Source organism: Helicoverpa armigera, chromosome 9, assembly GCF_030705265.1.
Source record: "Helicoverpa armigera isolate CAAS_96S chromosome 9, ASM3070526v1, whole genome shotgun sequence".
Lineage (NCBI taxonomy): Eukaryota > Metazoa > Arthropoda > Insecta > Lepidoptera > Noctuidae > Helicoverpa > Helicoverpa armigera.
In genome coordinates, this window is record NC_087128.1 from 11168614 (window position 1) to 11192264 (window position 23651).

Genomic DNA, 23651 nt, shown 5'->3' on the forward strand with positions numbered 1-23651 from the left:
CTGTCGCTAGACCGACGCCAGTACAAACGAAATAGGGGTGGGAGAAGGTTTAGTTTGTACAGAGGGTGTCGGTGTGAATATGACTGAAACTTCTCTCTTACCTATATATTAGATGTGTCTAGTTAATGTTGATAGATCTGTTTATTTGAGCGGGATTAGAGTCCTAATGAAGAAGACCTGGTCAGATCTTATGTAGATGGATTTCCGTTGCAGATTTTCCGAGCTGTGACTATATTTATTGAAAAATTGAGTAAGTGGAGGTATTCATATACTTATTGTTAGGTATATTACTGACTGTCAAACGCTACAAGATATTTTATACCCTTGAAGGAAGCTAAGTTTTACACACTATTAGATTGTAAGAGCAAAAATACACACTGGCTTATTTTATTATCTAAAAGTTGCCCTTCTGAATTTTCCACATACTGTAAACCACCCCCCTTCACCCCTTGTAAATAGATGGCACCCCTAACAACCGCGGATCCGGCGATGGTCACTCTATATGTTTCACATGACCCCACAGCAAGCAAGCAAGAAAAACTTTCTTTTTAAACTTACAGCTTGTTTTCCTATTGTTTCAAGACGTTAGCTTTCAGTATTACGTAGAAAGATGTGTAGGCTATAAAGTCAGGACTGATTTAGTATGTCGTAAAGAGTAGGACATAAATGTACTTTCAAATATGTATATGTTTGTTAGTGTTCTGTATGGTGATATGGCTGGAAAGAATGTTACTTGTGAGATGTTGTCAGATAGAAAAATATGGAATAAAAGGTCGTGTTGCTCCGCTAGCTAGTAGGTAGGTAGTCGTGTGCTACTGATGATGATACTTTTCTGTGATAACAAATGTTGGTGATACTTTTTCTGGAACATCGTTCACTGATAAAAGGAAATAAATTATTTCTTACTTTTAACAGCAACGCTATAAGCAGCTAAAATGTGTTTTCAGTAGGTATACTCTTAGATAATCCGAAGCGAAGATTAAAAGCGGTTTCTTATCTGCGCAATCCGTGATCAACATCCTTTATTCAATTTTAGGTACAAACGTTTTGTACAAATCATAAACAACTACGACCATAATTTTATCCTGTCTTCAACAGTACACCTAAGTACTTACATCGCAGTCTCAGAAGAAAAGCATCCTAATACCATCTTCAGAGTACCACCTTACTCCACCTTAATTTGGCTCACCGGCTTGTCAACCTGTTCCCCTCTAAAAGCGTAACAAACCAACAACTTTCGCATTTATATATGTGTACCTAAATAAGGATAATACAGTTGCCAAAGTATAGTATCCACAGTCGTAACGATCTGTCCTTGTTCGTACATTTGAGAAACATCCCAGCTACCCTTGACCTCTGCCAGACCCAGATTAAATTAGCGCAATGAAAGTTATGGGTATGTCGTAGTAAATGGGAGAACTAGGATATTTGTGAACTTTCTAGGTTATGGTAAAATATTGACTGTTTGTTTGCGGTGCTAGAGATTTTTTTTATATTGACGCAGCCCAATACAATAATCAACATCAGTTGATGTTAAAAAAATTATAATTATCTATCATTCTATCTGCTTACATTGTTACGTATATTTTACCAATAGTCGTTGTCGTAATATTAATTCCCAAATTAAAATCAGGTTAAAAATCATCACATTAATCTTACCTTATGTCTCTACAATATATAATAGTATGTGTATCTAGAATTTTCACATAATTGACAACATTAATACATTTATCTGTAACATAAATATGTACGTAACTGAGGCGCCGTTCTGGCTACGCCGTAGCCATGTCGTAGCTCGTAGCTCGTAGCTCGTAGCGCCGTAGTAAACGTACCGAATTACTTATTCAGAAAGTAGTTTGCAGAAAAAATATGTTCGATGTTCTTACATTTCCCTTGGGATGTAATAAGAGTGGCTTTCGGGGTAAATTGCTGTTTTCTATACAGATCGATAGATTTGATAGCGTGTTTATTTTTGGAACAAAAACGTCGTACCTACATTAAACCAACAAGTATTCAGGAGAGCTACTTTTGGCAACTAGAATCAACCTTATTTATAATTTCTGACGTTCATAAATGCTTGTAAAGGCCTAAACGAAATAATGATTTGATTTGAGTTATATATGTATTGGAAATTCAAGATGTCTCGAGGAATTAACGCTACATAATTTTCCTAAAATGTAATGTCATAGATTTCCGCACAGTAACGCTTGATTTATTTTTTAATTTTTTATGATTTATTTATTTAACCATTCACCATTCATGTAGAAGAAGTAATGAGAAACCGCTTATTTATAGCAAAATAGTACATAGGTACCGCTTATCTATATAAATAAAAATGAATTGTTGTTCGTTAGTCTGATTAAAACTCGAGAACGGCTGGGCCGATTGAGCTGATTTTGGTTTTAAAATGTTTGTAGAGGTCCAGGGAAGGTTAGAACGATACAAAGTTCGCGGGATCAGCTAGTTTATAATAAAATAGTATATATTATAGGTATCGCTTATTTATAATGAAATCTTTCAGCAAACCGTTGATGTTAGACAACTTTTGATAAGTAGGTCTATTTCCTGGATTCTGATTCGACTGTTTATTCTGATTTATAAAATTATAATATTGACTATGTACCTATAGGTAAAGCAATAAGCTTATCATTGTTTTCAAGCTCATTACCTTTTACGAGGTAAGCAGCTATCGATATGTACTTACCATCGTTTGCGGTGACGTGCACGATTTATGGTTTATCGATAAAAATACTGATTTAGGCTGCGGCATTGTTTATGCTGTCACAGTATTATTCCGTAATATTATATTGTGATATTTGGTGTCTGTTAATTTTCACCCAAAAGCATTATCTGTAACGATAGATTCATAAACTGGAAGACAATAAATATTTATCAAGGTATTTTGAGTTGATCTGAAATTAAGTGAATCGCAAAGACATGGACAGAAGCTATAGCTACCTAGATGAGGAGCAGCATAAACGTCCTACGTTTGTCTGTCGTGATTTCACGACAAAATGGTAGAACATGGGTAGAACCGATTTAAATGTAAGTACCTACACAGATAGTGTAGTGTTAGAAAGGATAAAGGCTACTTTTTTATCCAAGTTGGAGAAGTGTGTGTGTATAAGTGTAAAAAGGGAACAGCGAAATTAAAGTGTGCGGGGTCTCTAAAAAAAGGGTTATAAATAAAACACCATTTTTTGGTTCATTTTATTGATTTCTAAGAGTTCTACAATTAATTAATACTGATTAATTTAATGAGCAAGTGTATGTTCACACTTAATTTCATTGAACGCTGTTTGTTCTCATATGGTGATATTCTGATGATGATGATTGTAGTGCTGTACCATGGAACATCGATGTCTCGGCGCGACAGTAACTCGTTGCCTGTCAAAATTGCCGAACGAGTGTCCCAGGTACCCCAACACTTATGAAGAAGACTTAGAAGAATTTTATGTATTCTAGTAAATAAAAAATAATATAAGAATAACGATCAAAAAATATCACAGAAGTTTTGTATAGAGCTGACCCGAAAATACATTATATTAATATTAAAAACATTCTCATATAAATAGGTGGTACTTAATTAAAACAAAATAACACTTAATTTGAGTGAAAACACTTATAATGACTACCTTATCGCCTAACATGACAATGATTAAATGCATCTACAAACGACAATTAAAATTCATGATTAAAAATGTGATTAACATATTTGGCATCCACCTCTATATCATTCATGCATCCTTTTACATTCTTAACGTGACATTCCATATAAACTGACCTCATCAAAAAGTTCCAAAATCATTCAAATTCCCTTCTTTTCCTCCTAGTTCCCTGATCACTCCGATTCTCCCGTCTTTCATTCCATAAGTGGTGTTGAGTAAAAAAGTAATTAGTCCTTCTTTAAGATTATCAGAAAAATATATCGGCGACTTATTTTTTGGTTAACAATTCATCAAAATTGACTACTATTGAGTGGGTGGTTGTGATGTCATACTGTTGTCAAATTGTATGAAACAGTAATGTGACAAGAAACTAAAATGCCTTGTATATTGTTTGTTTTGCTTGTGGAATAAACGAAAAAATATGTGTCCTGTATTTTTGCTTACGAAAAAGAAGGGCTAATTACTTTTTTGCTATTTGCTCAACATGTTTAGTTGTCACCGCAGCGATGCTTCCACAGATCCTTGATCATGTGGATGCGGCTCTGGATTGTGGTGATGTGGTCTTGAATGTCCCGGGACACATCTTGGAGCTGCCCCAGCTGGTGCCCGTAGACGTAAGTATCGGGGTCTTCGCCTTCATCTGATTGAGGAAAAATGTGGATGCTTAATATCCTGATCTTTATTATTAACGGATTAGAAAAAGGCTTCATCTTATCGAGTGAGTTGCAGCTTTAATTAAGTTATTATTGTGTTACCCATAATGACGCTTTCTAAAGAGACCGGTTCTAGAAGAAACAATTCGGTTTGCTGATGGACGGTAGCTTTTTGACATAATTAAGCCTGATAGAATTAGCAATTATAAGAGAAGCCGAAAATAGATCTCAGTGGCGTGCATTTGGAGAGGCCTATGTCCAGCAGTGGACTGCGATAGGCTGATAAGAAGAAGCCTGATAGAATTAACCTGCCATCCGAGCAAATGGAGTCATGAGTCGTTCGTTTTATATAGAAACCAGGTAGGAGTCATGTCCCCTAGACTCTAATTTTCAAATAAAATAAGGAGGTAATGACGATGAGATGACGAATTTTAAGCGAAAAGTGTGTGTAGGTATGTTCTTAAATATTTAACGAGTTTAACAAAGCAAACGTTAGCCTCGTTAAATTAAACCTTCTTTAACACTATTATATTGTACTCACCCACATTTTCATCGTAGATGATCTTGAATTTCTTAGCCATGTTGCGGGGATCTGTAATCATAAATGTTTATCATGAGATAATACTGTTACAAAAAAAAAAAAACTGTGGATTTGTTATCTCCTGTCTATTCTACTGTTCTCTTAAAATATCCAAAATCGCGGCTCTATGATTGACCGAAATGACATTGGATCCCCTAATCCTAATTGAAAAGGTCTAAAAATTGCACTATCAATATACGAAATGTCTAAAATATGCCAAAATACGAAAAAACTCTGAACTTACTATCATCAGCATCCTTCATGACAATGGTCCTCTTCTTTGGCCCCTTCCTAGGACACGTGTTCTCATCAGGCTCTCTACCCTCGAAGACATTGAGGAGCTGGACCACGAACTTCACCCCTCCAGAGCCAGCAGTCCCGTCTTCATTCGGCGGCTCACCACCAAACTTCCCTACGTAAGTCACATCCTGAAAAGACCATGGAACGAAAGCTTGTTATAGCATCAAGCCATATTAAATATAATACACCGTGACTTTTTAGTCGTCTTACAAAGACGGTCCACTCAATGTATCCGACATAAAAGACCACTAGGCACGATTATTATTTTTACAGCATTAATTAAGATAATAGGTGCAAAGAAAAATAATTAATACATTAGAATAAGAAACATCCTGTTAATAATGTTTACGTATCAAACGGTAGAAAGTAAGTACCTTCCCAGCGCTCGAGTCGAGTGATCGTTCCATCTCCATTTTTTACGAGACAAAATATCGTAAGCCAATCTAGCACAGTCCACGTGGACTGTCATCCAATGAGACTCATTCCACGAGCGGTACAACGGCACCGCCAAAGACGACGACGGCACCGCCAAAGACGACGGCGGCACTTTTCAAAGAGTCCACGTGGACTTTGATAAATGCCGCCTTTTACTTAAAAATAGGTTTTAAAGGTCACTCTGTGGCTCAGTTGCCGTCCGAACACCGGAAGTGGAAGTGTGCGCGCACTACCGGTAATCACGTGTTGTTCGCGATCGCTACGAGTGAATAGGGTATCGTCTTGCATGATGAGTGACAGGAACCATCGCTACTCGAATATCGAGTACCTACAAATGGTACGCATGTACGCAATAGCTGGTGACAATTTAAGGGAAGCAAGAAGATTGTACGCTGCGCCGGACAATCTAATAATGTTACGGAACCGAGGAGTGATCAACCCGCAAGTGCCAGGACTGCAAGTTATTTTAGCAGCAACACAACGGCTGCTTGATCACGGCCAGTTTCGCAGCCCACTGCATGCTCAAGCGCGGGGCCGCCCACGATATTCACCTGTTCTCGAAGAAAACGTGTTACGTTACTTCGAACGGCACCCGCGACGGAGTACTAGAGTTGCTGCCAGACATTTCGGAGTCAGCAAGTACTATGTTTGGAAAGTTTTACGAGCGGAAGGATTGCACCCGTACCACTACCGACGAGCACAGGCCTTATACGGGGCTGACCCTGAATCCAGACTGGTATTGTGTCGCTGGCTTATGGAACATCCAACCACCAACATTCTCTGGACAGATGAGTCCACATTCACCCGAGTTGGGATGTTCAATATCCACAACGAGCACTGGTGGTCGATAAACAACCCACATCTCATCCGAGAACATTCCCACCAAATCCGATTTAGTGTGAATGTGTGGGCTGGAATTATAGGCGACAGAATAATTGGCCCTATTTTTATTCAGGGAAACCTCAGCGGTGGAACGTACCTAGATATGATACAGAACGTAATTCCCGAGTTATTGGAAGATGTACCTGTCAGCTATCTAAGAGATCTGTATTACCAACACGATGGTTGTCCCGCTCATTATTTCCGATCAGTGCGAGAGTACCTAAACCGCGAGTTTGGTGACAGGTGGATCGGGCGAGGTGGCCCCGTGCCTTGGCCACCTCGTAGCCCGGACATGACACCATTAGACTTTTTTTTGTGGTCTGAAGTGAAAAGACTAGTATACACCGAAGAAGCACGCAGTGTAGAACAGTTAAAACAAAAAATAATTGATGCTTTTGATGTTGTGAAACAAGACAGAGTGACTCTAAATAAATTAAAAAACAATATTCTAAAACGTGCTCGATTGTGTATCCAACAAAGTGGTAGGCAATTTGAACAGTTGCTGCAATACAGGTAAAGCCTTGTATCTAATACCTACTACATGTAAATAAAACTAATAATTTGTAAATACGAAATAATTATTAATTATTGTAAATAACTCAGTTGATTCCCATTCTTTAAATACGCCGGAAACAATTAACATACTACCAATTTCAATAACTATCTTTTTGTTTGCTAAGTAGGTATTTGTCAGGAGACAGAAATTCTGGATTTGTGTAGGTAAGACGTATTGCATAAGAAAAATGAGTCAATTTCTACTTCAATAGGGTTGAACAAAGGCAAATTGATCAGAATTATTGGAATCGGTCGTATGTTTGTTACCTAAATCGTACCTTTTTCATTAATCTGCATTTACTAAGCAATAATACGTCATTGTCAACTTACATCACTTTGTTTCGGTTTTATTACGAAAAATGTTTCTGACGGTCCTAAGCCCGTAAAAGTATGAAGGAAGAATTGGAATTAAGTGTTACAAGTTAACTAAGTGTGCAAGTTTACAAACTGCTACATAATGAAAACATTAAGATTGCAATAGTAAGAAACCTATTTTGCGCTAGGGTGAATGAACTTTGATAAAGACGCCGCGCCGCGCCGCGCCGCGCCGCTCCATTGATAAAGACTCGGGCCGCGCTCACTACAGGGTGTTTTTAAAATCTATGTCATGCGTCATAATAATGAATTTATTTCTATTTTTGAATTATTCAAATGTCATAAAAACATTTTTTTTTTTTAATGAACGTGATCTAGTCATTGGATACATAAAGTGGGCTGCCGTTGTAAGACGACTAAAATGTCACGGTGTATATTATATGAAGAATAGAGTATTTTGTCAGATTTCACCAGTATTCTGCTCTAGCAAAGTCAACCAGCTGCTTCAGAGTCTAATTAATGTGTAACGTCAAGTATTTTAAAGTGAGGGGGCAACTTTAGACGTGACTGGTTTCTTCATTTGTATAGCCTGGATATTGGCCCTCAACACCAACCTCTGTGGTGTTACTAACTAAATACATAAATAAAGTCGTTAAATAACTTACAACATATTCCATGGAGGATTCTTTCTTCATGAACTCGAAGAGTCTCTCCTCCAGTTCTTCCAACTCCTTGGCCTCCTCACGGCTGATGGACAGGTGGCGGCTCGACGCACGCTTGGCTTTGGACATTTCCCTTCTCTTCCTCGTATTCTCACTCCAGTAACGGAGCACCTGGTAAAGGTCGATTATTGATGTGAAAAGGTAATTTGACTGTCATTCAGGAAAATAGTGAAGATTCTAGAACTACGATATAATGTCAAATCAATATGACTATAAAATCCTCGTGATTCTTCCTCCTTATTGAACCGGCTGTCATTGAACATCTTTGGCAGTCGTTACAGGTAACCAGAAGCCGGTAAATCTGACAACCAGTGCAGGTACCTAATCAGAAGCCAGTAGGTAAGTTTGGCAACCAGTCCAATACTGGTTTGGCCGCGTAACTGGGTTGAGGAGGTCAGGTAGGCAGTCGCTCCTTGTAAAACACTGGTACTCAGCTGAACCCGGTTAGACTGGTAGCCGACTCCAACATAGTTAGGAAACGTCTCGAGAGATGATGGTACTTCCTCCTCAATAAAAAAAACTCACTTCACTTTTTGAGAACTTACAAATTTCCAGTTCTGCACAGGAATATAGGCGCCGTCAGGGCACTCGTTCAGCCGGCTGGCCAGGTTCGTCCACTTGTCGATGTTCAGGAACGAGATCATGTCCGAGTTCCCCGCGTTGTACAGCGAAGAGTCATCTTCAACCGCCTCCAGCAGGATGCGAAGTTGGTCCACGGTGATCTTGGACCTTGGATCTGCCGCTCTGGCCATCTGAAGTTAAAGAAATGTGTGTGTCACTTTTGTAAGGCTAGTTATTCATTTATTTTATACTGAAAGCTGTTCAATGTTCAATATTGTTAAACCTACAGTTAATCGATCAATGTACCACTAAATATCTTTCGAGGAATGTAAGAAAGATTACCACCCGCGTACGAGGGTAGACAGACAAAAAAAGGACAGACGTTTTCAAATCTTCGTCGCACTTTACGTCTGTAGCGTGTTTATGCGTTCGCAATAATTACGAATAAACAGTTAAAAGACCTAAATTTGTTAATTGGACGCTAAACTTAAAAAAAAAACATCTTTGTTATCTTAGGTGTCTTATCAAAATGGCGTCCGAATACAAATATCTAAATTTACTTACACTTACAGTGCACATATTTAATATTACTGTAATAACTTTAATACATCAATCACAGATATGACTGTAATACTTATTATAATAATAATGGAAATGTCTGCTTGTCGCGTTATCAGACACAAAGAATCGCGTAGCCGAGAAAATTCGCCCACCCCCTCATAATGAGCTTTTCCACGAAACTTTCGGACGACGCAATATTAAGGAAAATGGCAGCCCTGTGCGTAGCATTAAAACAATATCATCCACTATGGAAAATACTAAAAAAAAAAAAAAATCGTAAACACAATTATTCACAACAGATTAATATTTTATTCATTCCGAAATATGAATCCCGGAAAATGGTTGCCCGCCATAGAAATGGCGAGGACGGTGCGCAAAAAAATATGTAGGTATGTAATAGGCAATTGCACATAGAAATCTTAATAAAATTTTCTTGTTCACGAAACGCGCAGAGCACACGAACATCAATATAATCAGTCAAAAAATAATAACGAATAAAAATAATTATTATCAAAAATCAGAAGGTAGGTAAGTGTAAAACAAAGAAGGTCATCACCATAATGAAAGAAACGAATACAAAATATGTAAAAGTTAGTGTGAAACCAAATACAATTAGCAAACCATAACATAAAGTGTGTTTATGTGTATCAAATTAAAATTCAGAAACATTGAATGTATAAATAATACCTTTCCGCTTCGGAGATGCAACGCGATGCAAAGGTAGCAGCAGCCAAAACTACTATTGATTTATCGATTTGTAGCGAGAGACAATGATGCACTATGTTTTTATTGCCTATGTTCGAGTATCAAAATATTGGCACACCTTTTTTTCTGATTACCCCATTGTGTTAGGAAGCGAGAGGCTTTTTTTATAACATGCCATTGTCATTTTTGACATGCTATCCAAAAAGGCATTCCAGGAAAAATGTCAAACTGTAAAATATGCCGCCATCAAAACATTACTTTGATGATATAGCGAAAAGTAACTGTAGTTTTATACACGAAATAAACATAAAACTTCATCGATAAGTTCCCTTATGTAATCATTAACAGTAACTTTATAAACATTAAGAAGGCTTGAGAATTTAAAAATAGTTTTAATAGCTGGTTAGTCGATAAACTTCCCCTACTACAAACATCACTAATGTTCCAGCTGCTGAGTTGTCAACCTGTCGTTGTCAATTTCATGTGTGGCGATCTGTCAAAAAATAGAAAACGGGATCTTTTATACCGATAGAACGATAAGTAATATGTTTTTTAAATTAAAAATAGATTGAGCTAGGCTTTATACCATGCGGTGGAACTTATTGGTGTTATTTACGCTAGTTTTGAGCGCGAAGGCGTGGGATGACGGCGATTTGGAGGTGTTCGACGTGGTCGAAGAAGTGAATCAGAACTTTTACGAATTGTTAGGTGTTACGCAGGTAAGAGCTAGGTTTTACATAATTTTGGGCCAGCACAGCATCTAAAACTATCATTTAAAGCCGATAAATACAGTATTGCACCTATTTTAAAAGCCAGACAAGCTAAAAAGCGTGTTACTAGGTAATTATTTCAAAGTTTTGGGGAAACAGGCTGTTATCTCTAATTAATAATTAGATAATGCCCTCCAAAATGATAATTTTATCTAAATCCACGCGTTAATTAAAGGAGTTAATACATACCTATTTTTTTCTATACTATTTACATTTTCTAACTTTTTGTCACAGCTGTAAAAGTCTCTCAACATTACAAGCAAGACTGCCCAGTATGAAATTCTAGTCATAACTATTTCATATCAAATAGAGCTCTTTTGAAACATCTAGCTAATTGCAATTGCATGGTTTGAAGTAGGTAGTAGGTTTTATGGAGAACTGACAAGACACTCCATACACATTGTAATGCATGCAGTTATAGTCTCATAACTTTATTCTCAGGATGCTTCCCCATCAGAAATCAAGTCTGCGTTCAAGAAGCTCACACTGAAACTGCATCCGGATAAGAATGATGCTCCCGATGCAGACGTGCAGTTCAGGAACCTGGTGTCCGTCCACAATATACTTAAAGACCCAGGGAAAAGAGAGAAGTATGTTTACATCAGCTTTTTATTACTCATATTAAGTTAAGCTTAATGACATAAGTATAACAATAGCTATACTCTTTTTACAGCAACATAAAATATAAACACTAAATAAGCACTAAAGGAGGAAAAATATACCATTTATTAGCAGATTACAATATATTTTCCTCATGCTATGATTTGCTACACTATTATACTAGGTACTATATATCAAACCAAATCAAAATATGTTTATTCTCAGGCTGCATTGGCCCATAGATATATCTATACCTTAAAAACTAACATAAAGAAGCCAGGGTCTGATACCAAATTCCTGTTTTTCAGATACAACGAAGTGCTCAAGAATGGTCTTCCAAACTGGCGCTCTGCCATCTACTACTACCGTCACGTGAGGAAGATGGGCCTGGCTGAGGGCTCCATCATTCTCTTCATCATCATCACATTTGGCCAGTATGCTGTTGGATGGGCAGCTTATGCTGAGAAGAGGTTTACTGCTGTAAGTCTGTTATGCTACTTTTCAGCTTCTCTGCCCAACTTTGTGCTTACTTGTATAAAATGATTTTTGCTTAGTGAATGAAAGTTTCAATGAAGAATTCGTTTTTAAATTATACGCAGGTATACTTGTCACAAATTAAACTATACTCTATGAAAACTAGTATCATATCATTGTCATCAGCCTTTTTAACGCTCCACTGCTGGGCACAGGTTTCCTCTCACACAAAGTCAGATTAACCAAAAATAAATTGTACCTATATAATATACTTACTGTTTACAGGAGCAAATACTAAACAGTAGAGGTAAAAAGCACTCCAAGAAGTCAGGTTTTGACCAGGGCCTATCAGATATCCTTGACCAGCTTCCCAAACCCAGTGTGAGAGACACGCTACCGTTCCAAATACCGAGGTTTACTTGGTGGCTGGTGACTGCCATACCGAGGGGTATCATAGAGTTGAGGAGAAGGTTAAAAGAGCAGAAGGAGGAAGCTAAGAGACAGAAAAAGAGGTAAGATTAGAAATGTATTTTTTATTGTTTCGATTTTTAACTGACGTCCCAAAGAGGAGGTTCTTGATTCTTTGTAATCTTTTTTCATTATTAAATGTGTAACTGCCTCGTTGGTCTAGCTGTCGCAAGTGCGGCTGCTGAGCACGAGGTCTCGGGTTCGATTCCCGAGTCGGGCCGAAATCGCTTTGTGGGTTTTAGAAGACTTTCACAAAGCAGCCCGGAGCCTGGAAGCTGGTGATTGATACACCCGTGCATCGGAGAGCACGTAAATGTCGGTCCTGCGCCTGATCTCTCTCCGGTCGTGTCGGATTACCGTCCCATCGGGCTATGAGAGTTAAGGAATAGTGAGTGCACCTGTGTCTGCGCAAATGCTCGTGCACTATAATATGTCCTGCGTAGTTGGCTAATCTCCTTACATGAGAACAGCCGCCGTAGCCGATAATCGGCTAGGAGGACATCATTAAATGTGTGTGGTAAAGTTGCATTGTTGGAGGATAAAATAATATAATTTAATAATGTTTTTTTACTCTGATACCATTGATTGTTTTTATATATAAGGAATTTGAGTAACTCGAAATATTACTTTTGTATAGATATAAAATAAAAAAATAATGACATCATGTTATGGGAATAAAACAAAGCAAACACACACATTGAAACAGTCGTTTCGGTTGGGTGACGACGATTACGCATTCATGAGTTTTTTCCACTCGATTGTTACCATAGCAACGCGTAAAGTTGTGAATAAAATCAATAATATTCCACTCACCCATTTTTACCAACTACATCAACGCAGTCATTCCTAAGACTACAGGTTACTTTCAAAATTGAATCAGAAAATTCAAAGTAAACAGTTGTTTTAAGAACACTGATGTTTATAATGTTATTGGTAAACTTAGCCCTAAGTAAACTTACATAATGATTATGTAAGATATTGGTTATTTAGTAACTCGATAACGATTTTCAATTTGCCGATTAGTCAAGGGTGAAACGCAATTGTATTGCAGCCTGGTTAGCGTAGCGTATCGGCACAGAGTTGCCAATATCTTTGTTGCTTAATATAATATTTATTTTAAAGTTTATTTAAAGTAACTTTGAATCTTTATAACTAACTGATAATTCCTCTAATATGAAGGTTGTAGTTAGTGAAATATAGAGTAATAAGATGCTAAGCATGATTTACGTAAACCTGTGCAGGTGTGTAAAGTTCGTAACAAATTCTTTTTTTTGTTTGTACTCTGAAACTACTGAACTGATTCGAAAAATTATTTCACTGTTGGGAAGATACATTGTCCCTAAAGTAACATGGGAAAACAACTAGTGTACTCCCATATACTTCATACATATACACGGAATACAGAGCCGGGACAAAAACAGCTGATCATGGTTACGCTTATATTTTTACTCTTTGCTCATAAATGCCTTCTAATTTCCAGGGAAGAAGAAGAACGCGCTCGCGCAGACCGCGAGGCGGCGGCGGCGGCCGAGGCGAAGGCCGCCGGGGTGCGCAAGCGCCGCGCGTGGGTGCCGCCGGCGCGGGACGGCTGTCTGCTGGACCCGGCTGACGAGCCTGAAGGCGGACCTGTTGTTGTGCCTGTTAAACAGGTATGATTATGAAGTATTTTTTACTCTCTGTGTAGAATAAGGAAATATTTATTTTGTTCCCGCCAAAACGCTGTCTTTTGTTTTTGACGTTCGAAAAGTGCTGATTTATCAGCCTAATTTGAGTGTTGAGATATATATTTATTTTCCCATAAGAATTATAAATTCACTTACATGAGAAATCTTAGAATTAATAATTTACAAAAACGTTTGTGGTTGCGCACAGTCAATTACATTATTTTTTACTTAACTACCGCAAAAAATTAAATAATACTTAAAATCAAGAAACTGTAGGGTAGACGATTAACAAACATACAAGGAATACGAGCAACTAGAAGTGGCATTGTACTAAGGTGCGCTCAGTTTTCTAAAAATGTGCAATTTTAAGTGATTTTTAAATATTGCCATGGAATTTGCATTTTTTATATTATTTAGTATTTATTATAAAGAGCAGCACCTTTGTACATTACATTTTTTTGCCATAGTCTGTAGTAGTAATTTGAATAAACGTTTTTGAGTTTGAGTTCTACTTTTGACTCTGATATGAGGGTAGCGAACAGGGAGATTGTATAAGGGTGTATATAAATAGGTGGAGTATATAAAGGGCATTTCATGAGAGTGTACATAAGTGTAATACATAAACATAAGTACATAAGGGGAGTGCATAAGGAAGTATCTAAGGGAGTATATAGGGGTATTACAGGAGTTAACGGGTAAGTACATAAAGGACTAGGTATACAAGGCAGTGCAGATTATAGGAGGGAGACAAGTACATATGGGCATGCTCACAGTGGCCGTTACGGCAGATCCGCCACTGAGCGTCATCTAAAAATCAGCTATTTCTACCATCATATTATACTACATCACCTATTTCCACCACCAACTATAAAACTCCCTTCCATTTCAGTCACCCCCCGTGATAACAGGCGGCCTCTGGACAGACGACGACTTAGCGGAGTTAGTCCGCCTCGTCAAGAAGTACCCGGGCGGCTCGCCCGAGCGCTGGGAGCGGATCGCCGAGGCCATGTGTCGGAGTGTGCCGGAGGTCACGCATATGGCTGCTAAGCTTAAGGATAACTGTTACAAGATACCCGGACAGGAGCCTGAACAGCCTGTTGTGGTGGAACCGCCTAAGAAGGTTTGTTCGTTGGTTTTGTGGACTCTATGATTGTCATTTTTGGTACAGTGCTATTAATGTGGCGTTTCATAAGAGCCTGCTAAGGCCTTCTTGCAATAAAAATATTTGACTTTGACTGCCTGGATGTTACAATAAAAAAAATTACATTCTTTTAAATGTAGAAAAAGCTGTGGATGTTTTTCCTCCGTTTCAATATAATAATGTGGGACTAATGATAAAAACAGAATAAGTCAACTGATTTTACAATAACAACAGAATTGCTTGTAGACTACGCTGCGATAAGCTTATCTAAAAAAAACTATAACTAAAAAATGTTTATAAGTCACACTACACCACCATCTCCATCTTGGCTACCCATCTCAAAACTCAGGTAAAGACCCGCAAGGCCGAGGAGACGAGCAGCGGCAACTGGTCGCAGACGCAGCAGAAGGCGCTGGAGACCGCGCTCGCCAAGTTCCCCAAGGGCGGCGCCGGGGACCGCTGGCAGAAGATAGCCAATGCCGTGCCCGGGAAGACCAAAGTATGTACACCTTATACATATTTTATTGTGATTGGGTTGTGTATGTGTTGTAATGAATAAAGTAAAAAACGAACGCTTTGAGAAGGGGTTTTGGTTCCAAAAACTTATAAAAAGTCGCACTTGCTCCGCTCGCGCTTTCAGAAACTACATATGCCTTTGTTTTTGCATTCATAACTATAGATACGAACATACGTTCGGGACACATTTTACTGCATTTTCTTTTCAAGTCTTTCAAATAATAAAAGTCTCTTAAATTAAAAAGAGAATGCGCCAATAGTTCTCTTAAGGAGGTGACCCAACAGGAGAAGATTGCTTAGGGCCAAATGACCTTAATCCGGTACTAATCCTCCATTTTTCTAATTACAGGAGGAATGTATGCAAAGGTGTAAATATCTATCAGACATGGTCAGAAAGCAGAAACAGAAGGAAGAAGAAGAAGCACAGCAGAACGCGGACGGTGACGTCACAGAGCAACCAGACAACGAGTGAACGACTTGCAACCTTATGTATGTGTTAGAGCGTAAGGAGCAATTTTACAAGCTATACTTACATATGATACGGAATCAATGTGATATGTTTTGTCATGATAACCGGTTTTATTGTTTTGGTACCGCTGAATAAAGTGATGAAATTATTTTGTTTTGTTTTATTTGATGCTAGCTGTTGCCCGCGACTTCGTCAAAGTCAAAGTCAAAAACGTTTAATGAAACTAGACTAGTTTTTAGTACTTTTTCACGTCAAATAATACAAAAGGACAGCACCCCCAAAACGCCCCCCTTTCACCACTTCCTAGTGTTATGGCTGGGAACAAGAAGTGGTGAAGAACAAACTTCCCAGTCTGCGTGGGCAATCTTGCTTCTAAATAATAAATTGTCTATTTGCAATAGATGTGCGCCACTTTAACCTTGACTAAACCTAGTTTGCTAATAATTTTATTTTTATGCTCAAGTAACTTAAAGTTAAAATGCAATTTGTCAATGCAAACATTGATGACAACCTAACTAAATAATAGGCAACTCTCAAAAATGCATTATAATATCTCACGTGTCTACAGAACGACAGAAATATTGGTTCATTGCTCATCCTCTGTAGGTGATAGCGTGATAATAATGTAGCCTATGTCCTGACCCGACCTATAAGTAATTTTCATGCATTTGAAGTAAATCCGTGCAGTACTTTTTGAGTTTACTCCGGACATACGTACAGACAAACAGATAAACAGACAAAAATTCTAAAAACTACATATTTGGGTTCAGAATCGATAATAGATTATTACCCCCCAAGTATTCTTAAAAAAAAATATTCAATGTACATTGGCTTTCCTACGATTTTATTAGGTATATGTATATAAGTTATACTTCTTCTTCTTCTTTCGTGTCGATGACATGTCTTATAGTGAGACTACACTTTGTCAGCCCAATATGCCGCCACAGCGAGAGCACGGCCGGATAATAAGTTATACTGTTGTGCCTCCAATGTCAACTATTAGCACTTTCTTACCACGACCTTACACTTGTAATTTGCTTCTGTAAATATATTACGTAACTTGAGTGTTAGAGGAACTTCATTGACTCTTATAAAATCATACCTATAATTGACATATTTACGCAGGACTTATTACAATTGTAAACGTATATATGTGAAAGTATTTGTAAATAAGTTGTTGGTGTGCCTAAATAAATAAATAAATACCTCAAAAGTAGGATTCAATTATGTCAAATAACAAGAATTTCAAATGAAACGTAACATCAGCTAACTCATGACTCGATAATCGAACTCTTGACTTAGTTTTATAGATATTGTATTAAATAAAAAGGTAAAAGTAAAACACACATTATTATCGATTGCTGCATTTATTTACAAAATTACAAAAATATAGAATACATCACAGCAGATGACTATAAATATTAAGAGAGTAAATCCGTTGTGATTGCATTTTGTACTTTAGGGCGATGTGTTAAGGTTTATTATAGTTTATCGTATCGGCCGGGGGGAGGAGCCAAATCGTTGGTATATCTGAGGGATGATGTCTTCTTCTTCGAACGATGGTCTTTTTGGTGGCACTTTAACTCCGGCGTAACCTGGTAATAAAACATATAATAATTAGTAGATAATATAGGTTAGTAAATAAATAAACGTAGCGGAGCTTTTAACCAATAGATTTTTTTCGCTCAGCGACACTACTGAGTTCCAACTCACAAGTTAAACATCTCGTCTTCTGGAAAAGACGAGATGTTTGACTGAAATGAAAATGAAATAAAATAATGAGTAATGAAATTCTATTGTTTGTTTTTAAACTCCTTTACACTTCTGTAGACTCTGGGCCTTAAAGTCTAGGATAAAAAAATTCTAGACCTATATAGAAAGTTAAAAATTCGTTAAGCGCGGCTACATTTCTAGGCTTGAGTCAATTCATCCCTTGCAGTACAATGACGACACAATTAGATCTTATCCTTTCCTGGGCTAAAAACTTTTTCAGACGAAGCATGCGTCCTAATAAAAAGGTACAATGGTCTAAGTCTTTCTATGTATAAAGTTGTCCCACGATCAAATAGAATAGATGCATGATCAGGGTAATTAATAACCATTTTGTCTACGACATTTTTGTCAATTCGATGGTGATAGCCTAGCTTGGTGATTCATTACCTCCTTTAGAAGGCCAGTGCGGCGTAGCGCCGGCGCCGCAAGCAGTACATGCGCATGCGCGCGGCGAGGCCAGGATGTGCGGGCGCGGGCTGCCGTCCTCGCAACTCAGTGTTACATCCAGGGAGCCATACTCTGTCGCCGCGCAGCACTCGCAGCGAGAGTCGTGGATACCGGTTTCTGGGAGAAATTAGGAAGATAGAATAGATTCATTTATTTGGCGTAAACATGTGTGTGTTTGTCATCTTATGTACACACAGGCAGGTGCATTTATGTAAGATGATACAATTAAATATGTGCTTAAAAACATGCTTGCCATTTGCCATGGCATGCAAATATTCATTATGAAAAAAAATCTGAATAGTTATCTGTGGAAAGTGTACCTTTGTACTATTTTATGTTACTTCTATGTCTGTCATGTGTTTACTGTAGATATAAATATAAAATATAATATATAATATAAATATAAATTAAATAAATAGTCTCTCGAACTGTGGATCAAATTGAACAGGGATCTTTATCAACTTTTTGACTTTAGAATGTTTACACAATGTGTGTTAGAATGTGGTCAAAACACTTCAGAGATGCCACAAGGCAGGTAGATTAGGAAGTCTTCTTTTAGGTAAAGTGTTGTACGATAGGTGTAAAAAAAGCAATCAGTTAAAATGAGCGGGTTCTAAAGAAGGCGTAAAGGGCGGAACTTAGTAGCCTCGTCCCTCAAACACACCCACATTTTTTGCCGAGGTAAATTCTTAGAAGATTTCTCGTTATGACATTTCCACTAGTAATTTTTATTGCCATGGGTCAAAATAACAAAATAAATGTAAGGCATATAACTTACGGTTATTATAGAGCGTGCCCGAGTCACAGGAGCCGCGACACTCTTTGAGTCCCTTGATAGGTTGTTTGTTGACACACAGGCCGTGTCTATGGTCGTGGACTCGCACTACACCCACCGTCTCTGAAGATGGGATGGTTGTCGGCACGCATTTACCTGTGAATAATACATTTAATTAAGTATGTTAATAGCTAGATTGGAAATCGAGGTTAATAGTTGGGGGAAGGCTAGGCAGATGCTTGATTTCAAAAGTTTAAACAAATTTTCTAATTATTAGGCTTATTAGGTGTTACAAAGTGTTACTTCCAAAAAACGATCACTGAAAGTCATAATCATGATCTACAGAGGTAAGCTCCATACAAATGAATGACTTAAACAGTATGTCCATTTAAACATACTTAATTGTAACTGCTTATTATAAGTAAACTGAACTACAATCAGAACAGAAGACCTACCAAACGACTTCCAATTTTAAAAGAAAATCACATAAAATATAATTATACAATGTACCTATTTATCTATTCTATTCACTGACAAACTCCCAAACAGCTAAATATCAGTTACAATAACAACCGATTAACCTTATCACAGAAATATTAAACTATCTACTACAAAAGATTGCTCCAGGCGAGGCTCGAACTCGCAACCCCGGCATGCCTCACGCGAACTGACTTATAAGTACCGTGCGCTAACCAATTGCGCCACTGGAGCTATGGGCGTAGCACTATATTATAGCTGTGCCTTTTTAACCATTTGATGGGTATTTCCCGACTTCGGAATGAGAAGAGTATGTTGATGAAATATGTTGTAATATTTTATAATGATGAGTCAGCGATTTTGATGCAATGAGGAAGTATAGACTATACCTGTGAAGTTTCGTAGGGGATTATTCGAAACTAAAATTTCCAGGTTGGATGCTGCAAGAAAACAATCCCCAAAACCAGTAACTAAAATTATAGGTATATCATAACCGAGCACCACTCCTCACTTCCTATTAATTTCCAATCGTTTTCTAGTTTCTTAGCTAAAATCTACCACTCCTATAACTAGTATCCCTAAAACCAGAAAGTCTGACAATCGGTCTTCTTGGTAGGTAGGTATAGGTATTAGGTATCGAGTTGACAGCGTTGGGTATACATACAGTCGATCCAGTCCCATTACAGTTAGGAAAAAGCTAGACAGGCAATTATATACCACATATTACCTGTAGTTGCAATATATCCACTTACTCAAGTTCTCAGGTGGTTCCTTACAGAGCCGGCAGCAGGTGTCGTTGACGATATACTCGGGCTTGCAGGCCGACACGTCGGGGCACACGGCCGGCGATGACGTCACGAACACGTCATCGCCGGACTTGTCGCACGTATATGTCGTATATATAGTTGCAATATATCCACTTACTCAAGTTCTCAGGTGGTTCCTTACAGAGCCGGCAGCAGGTGTCATTGACAATATACTCGGGCTTGCAGGCCGACACGTCGGGGCACACGGCCGGCGATGACGTCACGAACACGTCGTCACCGGACGCGTCGCACGTATATGTCGTATATATAGTTGCAATATATCCACTTACTCAAGTTCTCAGGTGGTTCCTTACAGAGCCGGCAGCAGGTGTTGTTGACGATATACTCGGGCTTGCAGGCCGACACGTCGGGGCACACGGCCGGCGATGACGTCACGAACACGTCATCGCCGGACTTGTCGCACGTATATGTCGTATATATAGTTGCAATATATCCACTTACTCAAGTTCTCAGGTGGTTCCTTACAGAGCCGGCAGCAGGTGTCATTGACAATATACTCGGGCTTGCAGGCCGACACGTCGGGGCACACGGCCGGCGATGACGTCACGAACACGTCGTCACCGGACGCGTCGCACGTATATGTCGTATATATAGTTGCAATATATCCACTTACTCAAGTTCTCAGGTGGTTCCTTACAGAGCCGGCAGCAGGTGTTGTTGACGATATACTCGGGCTTGCAGGCCGACACGTCGGGGCACACGGCCGGCGATGACGTCACGAACACGTCATCACCGGACTTGTCGCACGTGTATGTCGTTCATATAGTTGCAATATATCCACTTACTCAAGTTCTCAGGCGGTTCCTTACAGAGCCGGCAGCAGGTGTCGTTGACAATGTGCTCAGGCTTGCAGGCCGACACGTCGGGGCAGACGGCCGGCGATGACGTCACGAACACGTCATCACCGGTCGCGTCGCAAGTGAATGTCGTGCAGTTGTCCGGAGACTGCCAGGTTGTACCTGTAGGGGGAAAGAGTGTAGAGAGTATGTTACTTTAAAATTTGTTCTACATAGGCAGTTCAGAGTTTAAGACAGTTGAACATCATGTGTGAACTGTAGTTCTATTAAAATATACATATCTTATTCAAGAAGTAATATCAAGTACTACACTGGCGTGAACTTACATATTCGATATCATGCAAACATGGTTTACAGTGAAGGAAAATATTGCAATGAAGTAGGTATAAATAGCTTGGTTAAATTTACAAGCGGTGGTTATTTTTTCTCTCGACTAATAAAAAAGGGAGGTAACCTGCAATGGGACAATTACAAAAGCTTCCGGGGTCTTAATATTGTACCTGTTAGAGTCATTTTAGGCATCAGCAGGCTGCGAAGCTGCACGAGGAGTATCTATGAGCTAAACGAACGTATCTCGGAAATTAATAACAAGGCGCCAAAATGTTTGCCACTAGCCACTCACCAGGAGCCACCACCTTATCCTCTACCACACAGTGTGTCTGCACACAGTGTCCGCAGCAGACGCCGTGGGCAGGCGGTACATATGTCCAGCCGCGCTTACAGCCGGCTGCGTCTGCGCAGGTTTGTACGCTGTCCTTGTGGGTTAGTTTGCCGTTGTAGTCGCGAGCGCAGGTCGTGTTCTTGCAAGGTTCGGTAGGTGATGTCCAGGTTTGACCTTCCTGTAAGGATGAAAAGTAATTTTAGTGGGAGTTTTGGCTATTGAGGACATCAAGGTACTGGCTATCGTCGCGGCCTCCAGTGAGGATATAAAAAAAAAAAACGCTTGTTATCGCTTGCAATTAGCGACTACCAGCCGCATGTGCCCTTTTGCCAATCTGGTTGACTGGCGGCTAGCCGCCTTATGATGCGCAAACACGCATAATTTACGGAAGAATTAAGTAACAGCGTAATGCGCTGGGCTTTTATACAAATTTATTATTACCCTGATGATTTCAAAAATCCAACATGGCAGATTAAAAAAGCAAAGTTACGTTTACGTAGTAACAATCGCGAGGTTTTTTGCTGATTTACAGCTTTTCTGTATTGAATCTATCGTGTCAATGGATCAATTTTCAATACCAACCAATCAACAGACTTTCTTTCCTACTGTAAAAAAAACTTTGTAAATAAGTATTATTACCTTATAGATAGCGTTGCCAACTCTACAGGCGACAGGTTCCTCCTTAGGACAGCACTGGCCGGCCACCTTCTCCTGGTCCAGCACGAACTGCTTCCTGGTAGCCTCCGACACTTCCACGCACGTCTCGTTTGACGATTGCACTTGAAGCTGGTGAAAAATATGGATTTAAAATGGGACATAGGTATTTTACGTGTTTTTTTTATGTGGATGACTTCGTGACTAAGTAACCGCGAGGAGTATCATAAGACAACGCTCGGCGCGGTAGGCTTGGGTGACAATCATGTCTTCGTGTTTCGGAAGGCACATTAAATTGGTGGACCCCGGCTGCCATTTGAACACAACTTTGGCAGTCGTCACGGGTAGTCAGAAAAGTCAGACTTTCTATGAGCCAGTCTTACTAAGGGATATCGGGTTGCACGGATCACTGAAGAGGTTGAGGAGGTCAGATAGGCAATCGATTCGAAGCCGACCACGACCACGACCACGAGTTGGGAAAAGGCTAGGCAGATGCTGATGGGCTGTATTTATATAAAAAGTAGAAAATAAAAGTAGAATAACCTAGGCTACTATATGTACAAAAAATGGTACATTAGAGGACTAAATGCCACAAGACATTCTCTATCATAAAATGGATAAAAAATTCCGTTCTACTCACAGTGCCATCAACATTAACACAGGTATAGTTAGCGCAGAAGTCTGAAGAAGTCCACTTGGCTCCTATAGGTCTTTCGACGCCGTCCACCACGCAGGCCACCGGCTCGCATTTGCCGCAGCACTCTTTGCTGTTAGGTGGTGCGGGGAAGTACTTCCAGCCCTGGGAGAGAAGGAACATTTAAATAGGATAACATATGTTGAAAAGATCCGTCAGAAAGTGTCTGAACCGTCCGTCGTACTTCCACCTGGAGAGGACGTGGATTCAAATTTTAAAAGAGGTTGTTTTAAAGGGAACCCTTGAAGAGGTCGCTAAATTGTCTGCAGTGGCAGTTAAACTACTATCAGTGTAAAGTTTTCGTCATTACGAATAATATAAGATCAAACTCGAGCTAGTTGCTACATAGTGTTGAGGAGTTCGTAGTTCCCTCGACGCGGTCTCATTTACCATCATAGCTGTTGACTTTACATAAAAAGCTAATGAGTCTTTAATTTTGAAAATCTGGTATTTCCGTACCCAGGCCAGACCAAACCGCGTTTTTCACAGATCGGATTCCATAAATTC

The 23651-nt window shown here is 39.1% G+C and overlaps 3 protein-coding genes and 1 non-coding gene across 4 annotated transcripts in view; 1 reads left to right on the forward strand and 3 right to left on the reverse strand.

Annotated features, from left to right (window-relative positions):
- Positions 1 to 4142: 4142 nt before the first annotated feature.
- Positions 4143 to 10109, reverse strand: LOC110369759 (uncharacterized). Its single transcript, XM_021325304.3, has 6 exons — positions 9920 to 10109; positions 8656 to 8862; positions 8054 to 8221; positions 5146 to 5329; positions 4863 to 4913; positions 4143 to 4308 (listed from the first exon to the last, which is right to left on the reverse strand). The coding sequence occupies exons 2-6, from the start codon at positions 8860 to 8862 to the stop codon at positions 4157 to 4159; spliced, it is 762 nt and encodes a 253-aa protein (XP_021180979.3). The 5' UTR covers positions 9920 to 10109; the 3' UTR covers positions 4143 to 4156.
- A 290-nt stretch (positions 10110 to 10399) lies between these two features.
- Positions 10400 to 16188, forward strand: LOC110369747 (dnaJ homolog subfamily C member 1). The gene is made up of 8 exons (XM_021325293.3): positions 10400 to 10656; positions 11149 to 11297; positions 11616 to 11787; positions 12067 to 12293; positions 13730 to 13898; positions 14803 to 15033; positions 15404 to 15553; positions 15920 to 16188. The coding sequence occupies exons 1-8, from the start codon at positions 10525 to 10527 to the stop codon at positions 16040 to 16042; spliced, it is 1353 nt and encodes a 450-aa protein (XP_021180968.3). The 5' UTR covers positions 10400 to 10524; the 3' UTR covers positions 16043 to 16188.
- A 1335-nt stretch (positions 16189 to 17523) lies between these two features.
- The window catches only part of LOC110369772 (hemocytin), a 60954-nt gene continuing 54826 nt past the window's right edge, over positions 17524 to 23651 (reverse strand). The window contains exons 72-80 of the mRNA XM_064036109.1: positions 23091 to 23249; positions 22436 to 22582; positions 21758 to 21974; positions 21077 to 21297; positions 20608 to 20731; positions 20264 to 20434; positions 19038 to 19190; positions 18200 to 18376; positions 17524 to 17634 (exon numbers count right to left, since the gene is read on the reverse strand). Coding sequence (XP_063892179.1) covers positions 17528 to 17634; positions 18200 to 18376; positions 19038 to 19190; positions 20264 to 20434; positions 20608 to 20731; positions 21077 to 21297; positions 21758 to 21974; positions 22436 to 22582; positions 23091 to 23249 — 1476 coding nt within the window. The 3' untranslated portion in view covers positions 17524 to 17527. The remainder of the gene's footprint in view (positions 17635 to 18199; positions 18377 to 19037; positions 19191 to 20263; positions 20435 to 20607; positions 20732 to 21076; positions 21298 to 21757; positions 21975 to 22435; positions 22583 to 23090; positions 23250 to 23651) is intronic.
- Trnai-uau (transfer RNA isoleucine (anticodon UAU)) lies at positions 19654 to 19745 on the reverse strand. The gene is given in 2 exon segments: positions 19654 to 19689; positions 19708 to 19745. It is a non-coding gene; the product is annotated as a tRNA-Ile (tRNA).

What these genes read in the sequence shown, in the direction of transcription:
- LOC110369747 (XM_021325293.3), top strand. Translation starts at nt 10,525, where the DNA reads ATGCGGTGGAACTTATTGGTGTTATTTACGCTAGTTTTGAGCGCGAAG. An exon ending in TTGTTGTGCCTGTTAAACAG is followed by an intron (nt 13,899 to 14,802) that starts GTATGATTATGA and finishes CTTCCATTTCAG; the next exon opens with TCACCCCCCGTGATAACAGG. An exon ending in CCGTGCCCGGGAAGACCAAA is followed by an intron (nt 15,554 to 15,919) that starts GTATGTACACCT and finishes TTCTAATTACAG; the next exon opens with GAGGAATGTATGCAAAGGTG.
- LOC110369759 (XM_021325304.3), bottom strand. Translation starts at nt 8,862, where the DNA reads ATGGCCAGAGCGGCAGATCCAAGGTCCAAGATCACCGTGGACCAACTT. An exon ending in AATCCTCCATGGAATATGTT is followed by an intron (nt 5,330 to 8,053) that starts GTAAGTTATTTA and finishes TGGTCTTTTCAG; the next exon opens with GATGTGACTTACGTAGGGAA. An exon ending in CATCTACGATGAAAATGTGG is followed by an intron (nt 4,309 to 4,862) that starts GTGAGTACAATA and finishes TTCCTCAATCAG; the next exon opens with ATGAAGGCGAAGACCCCGAT.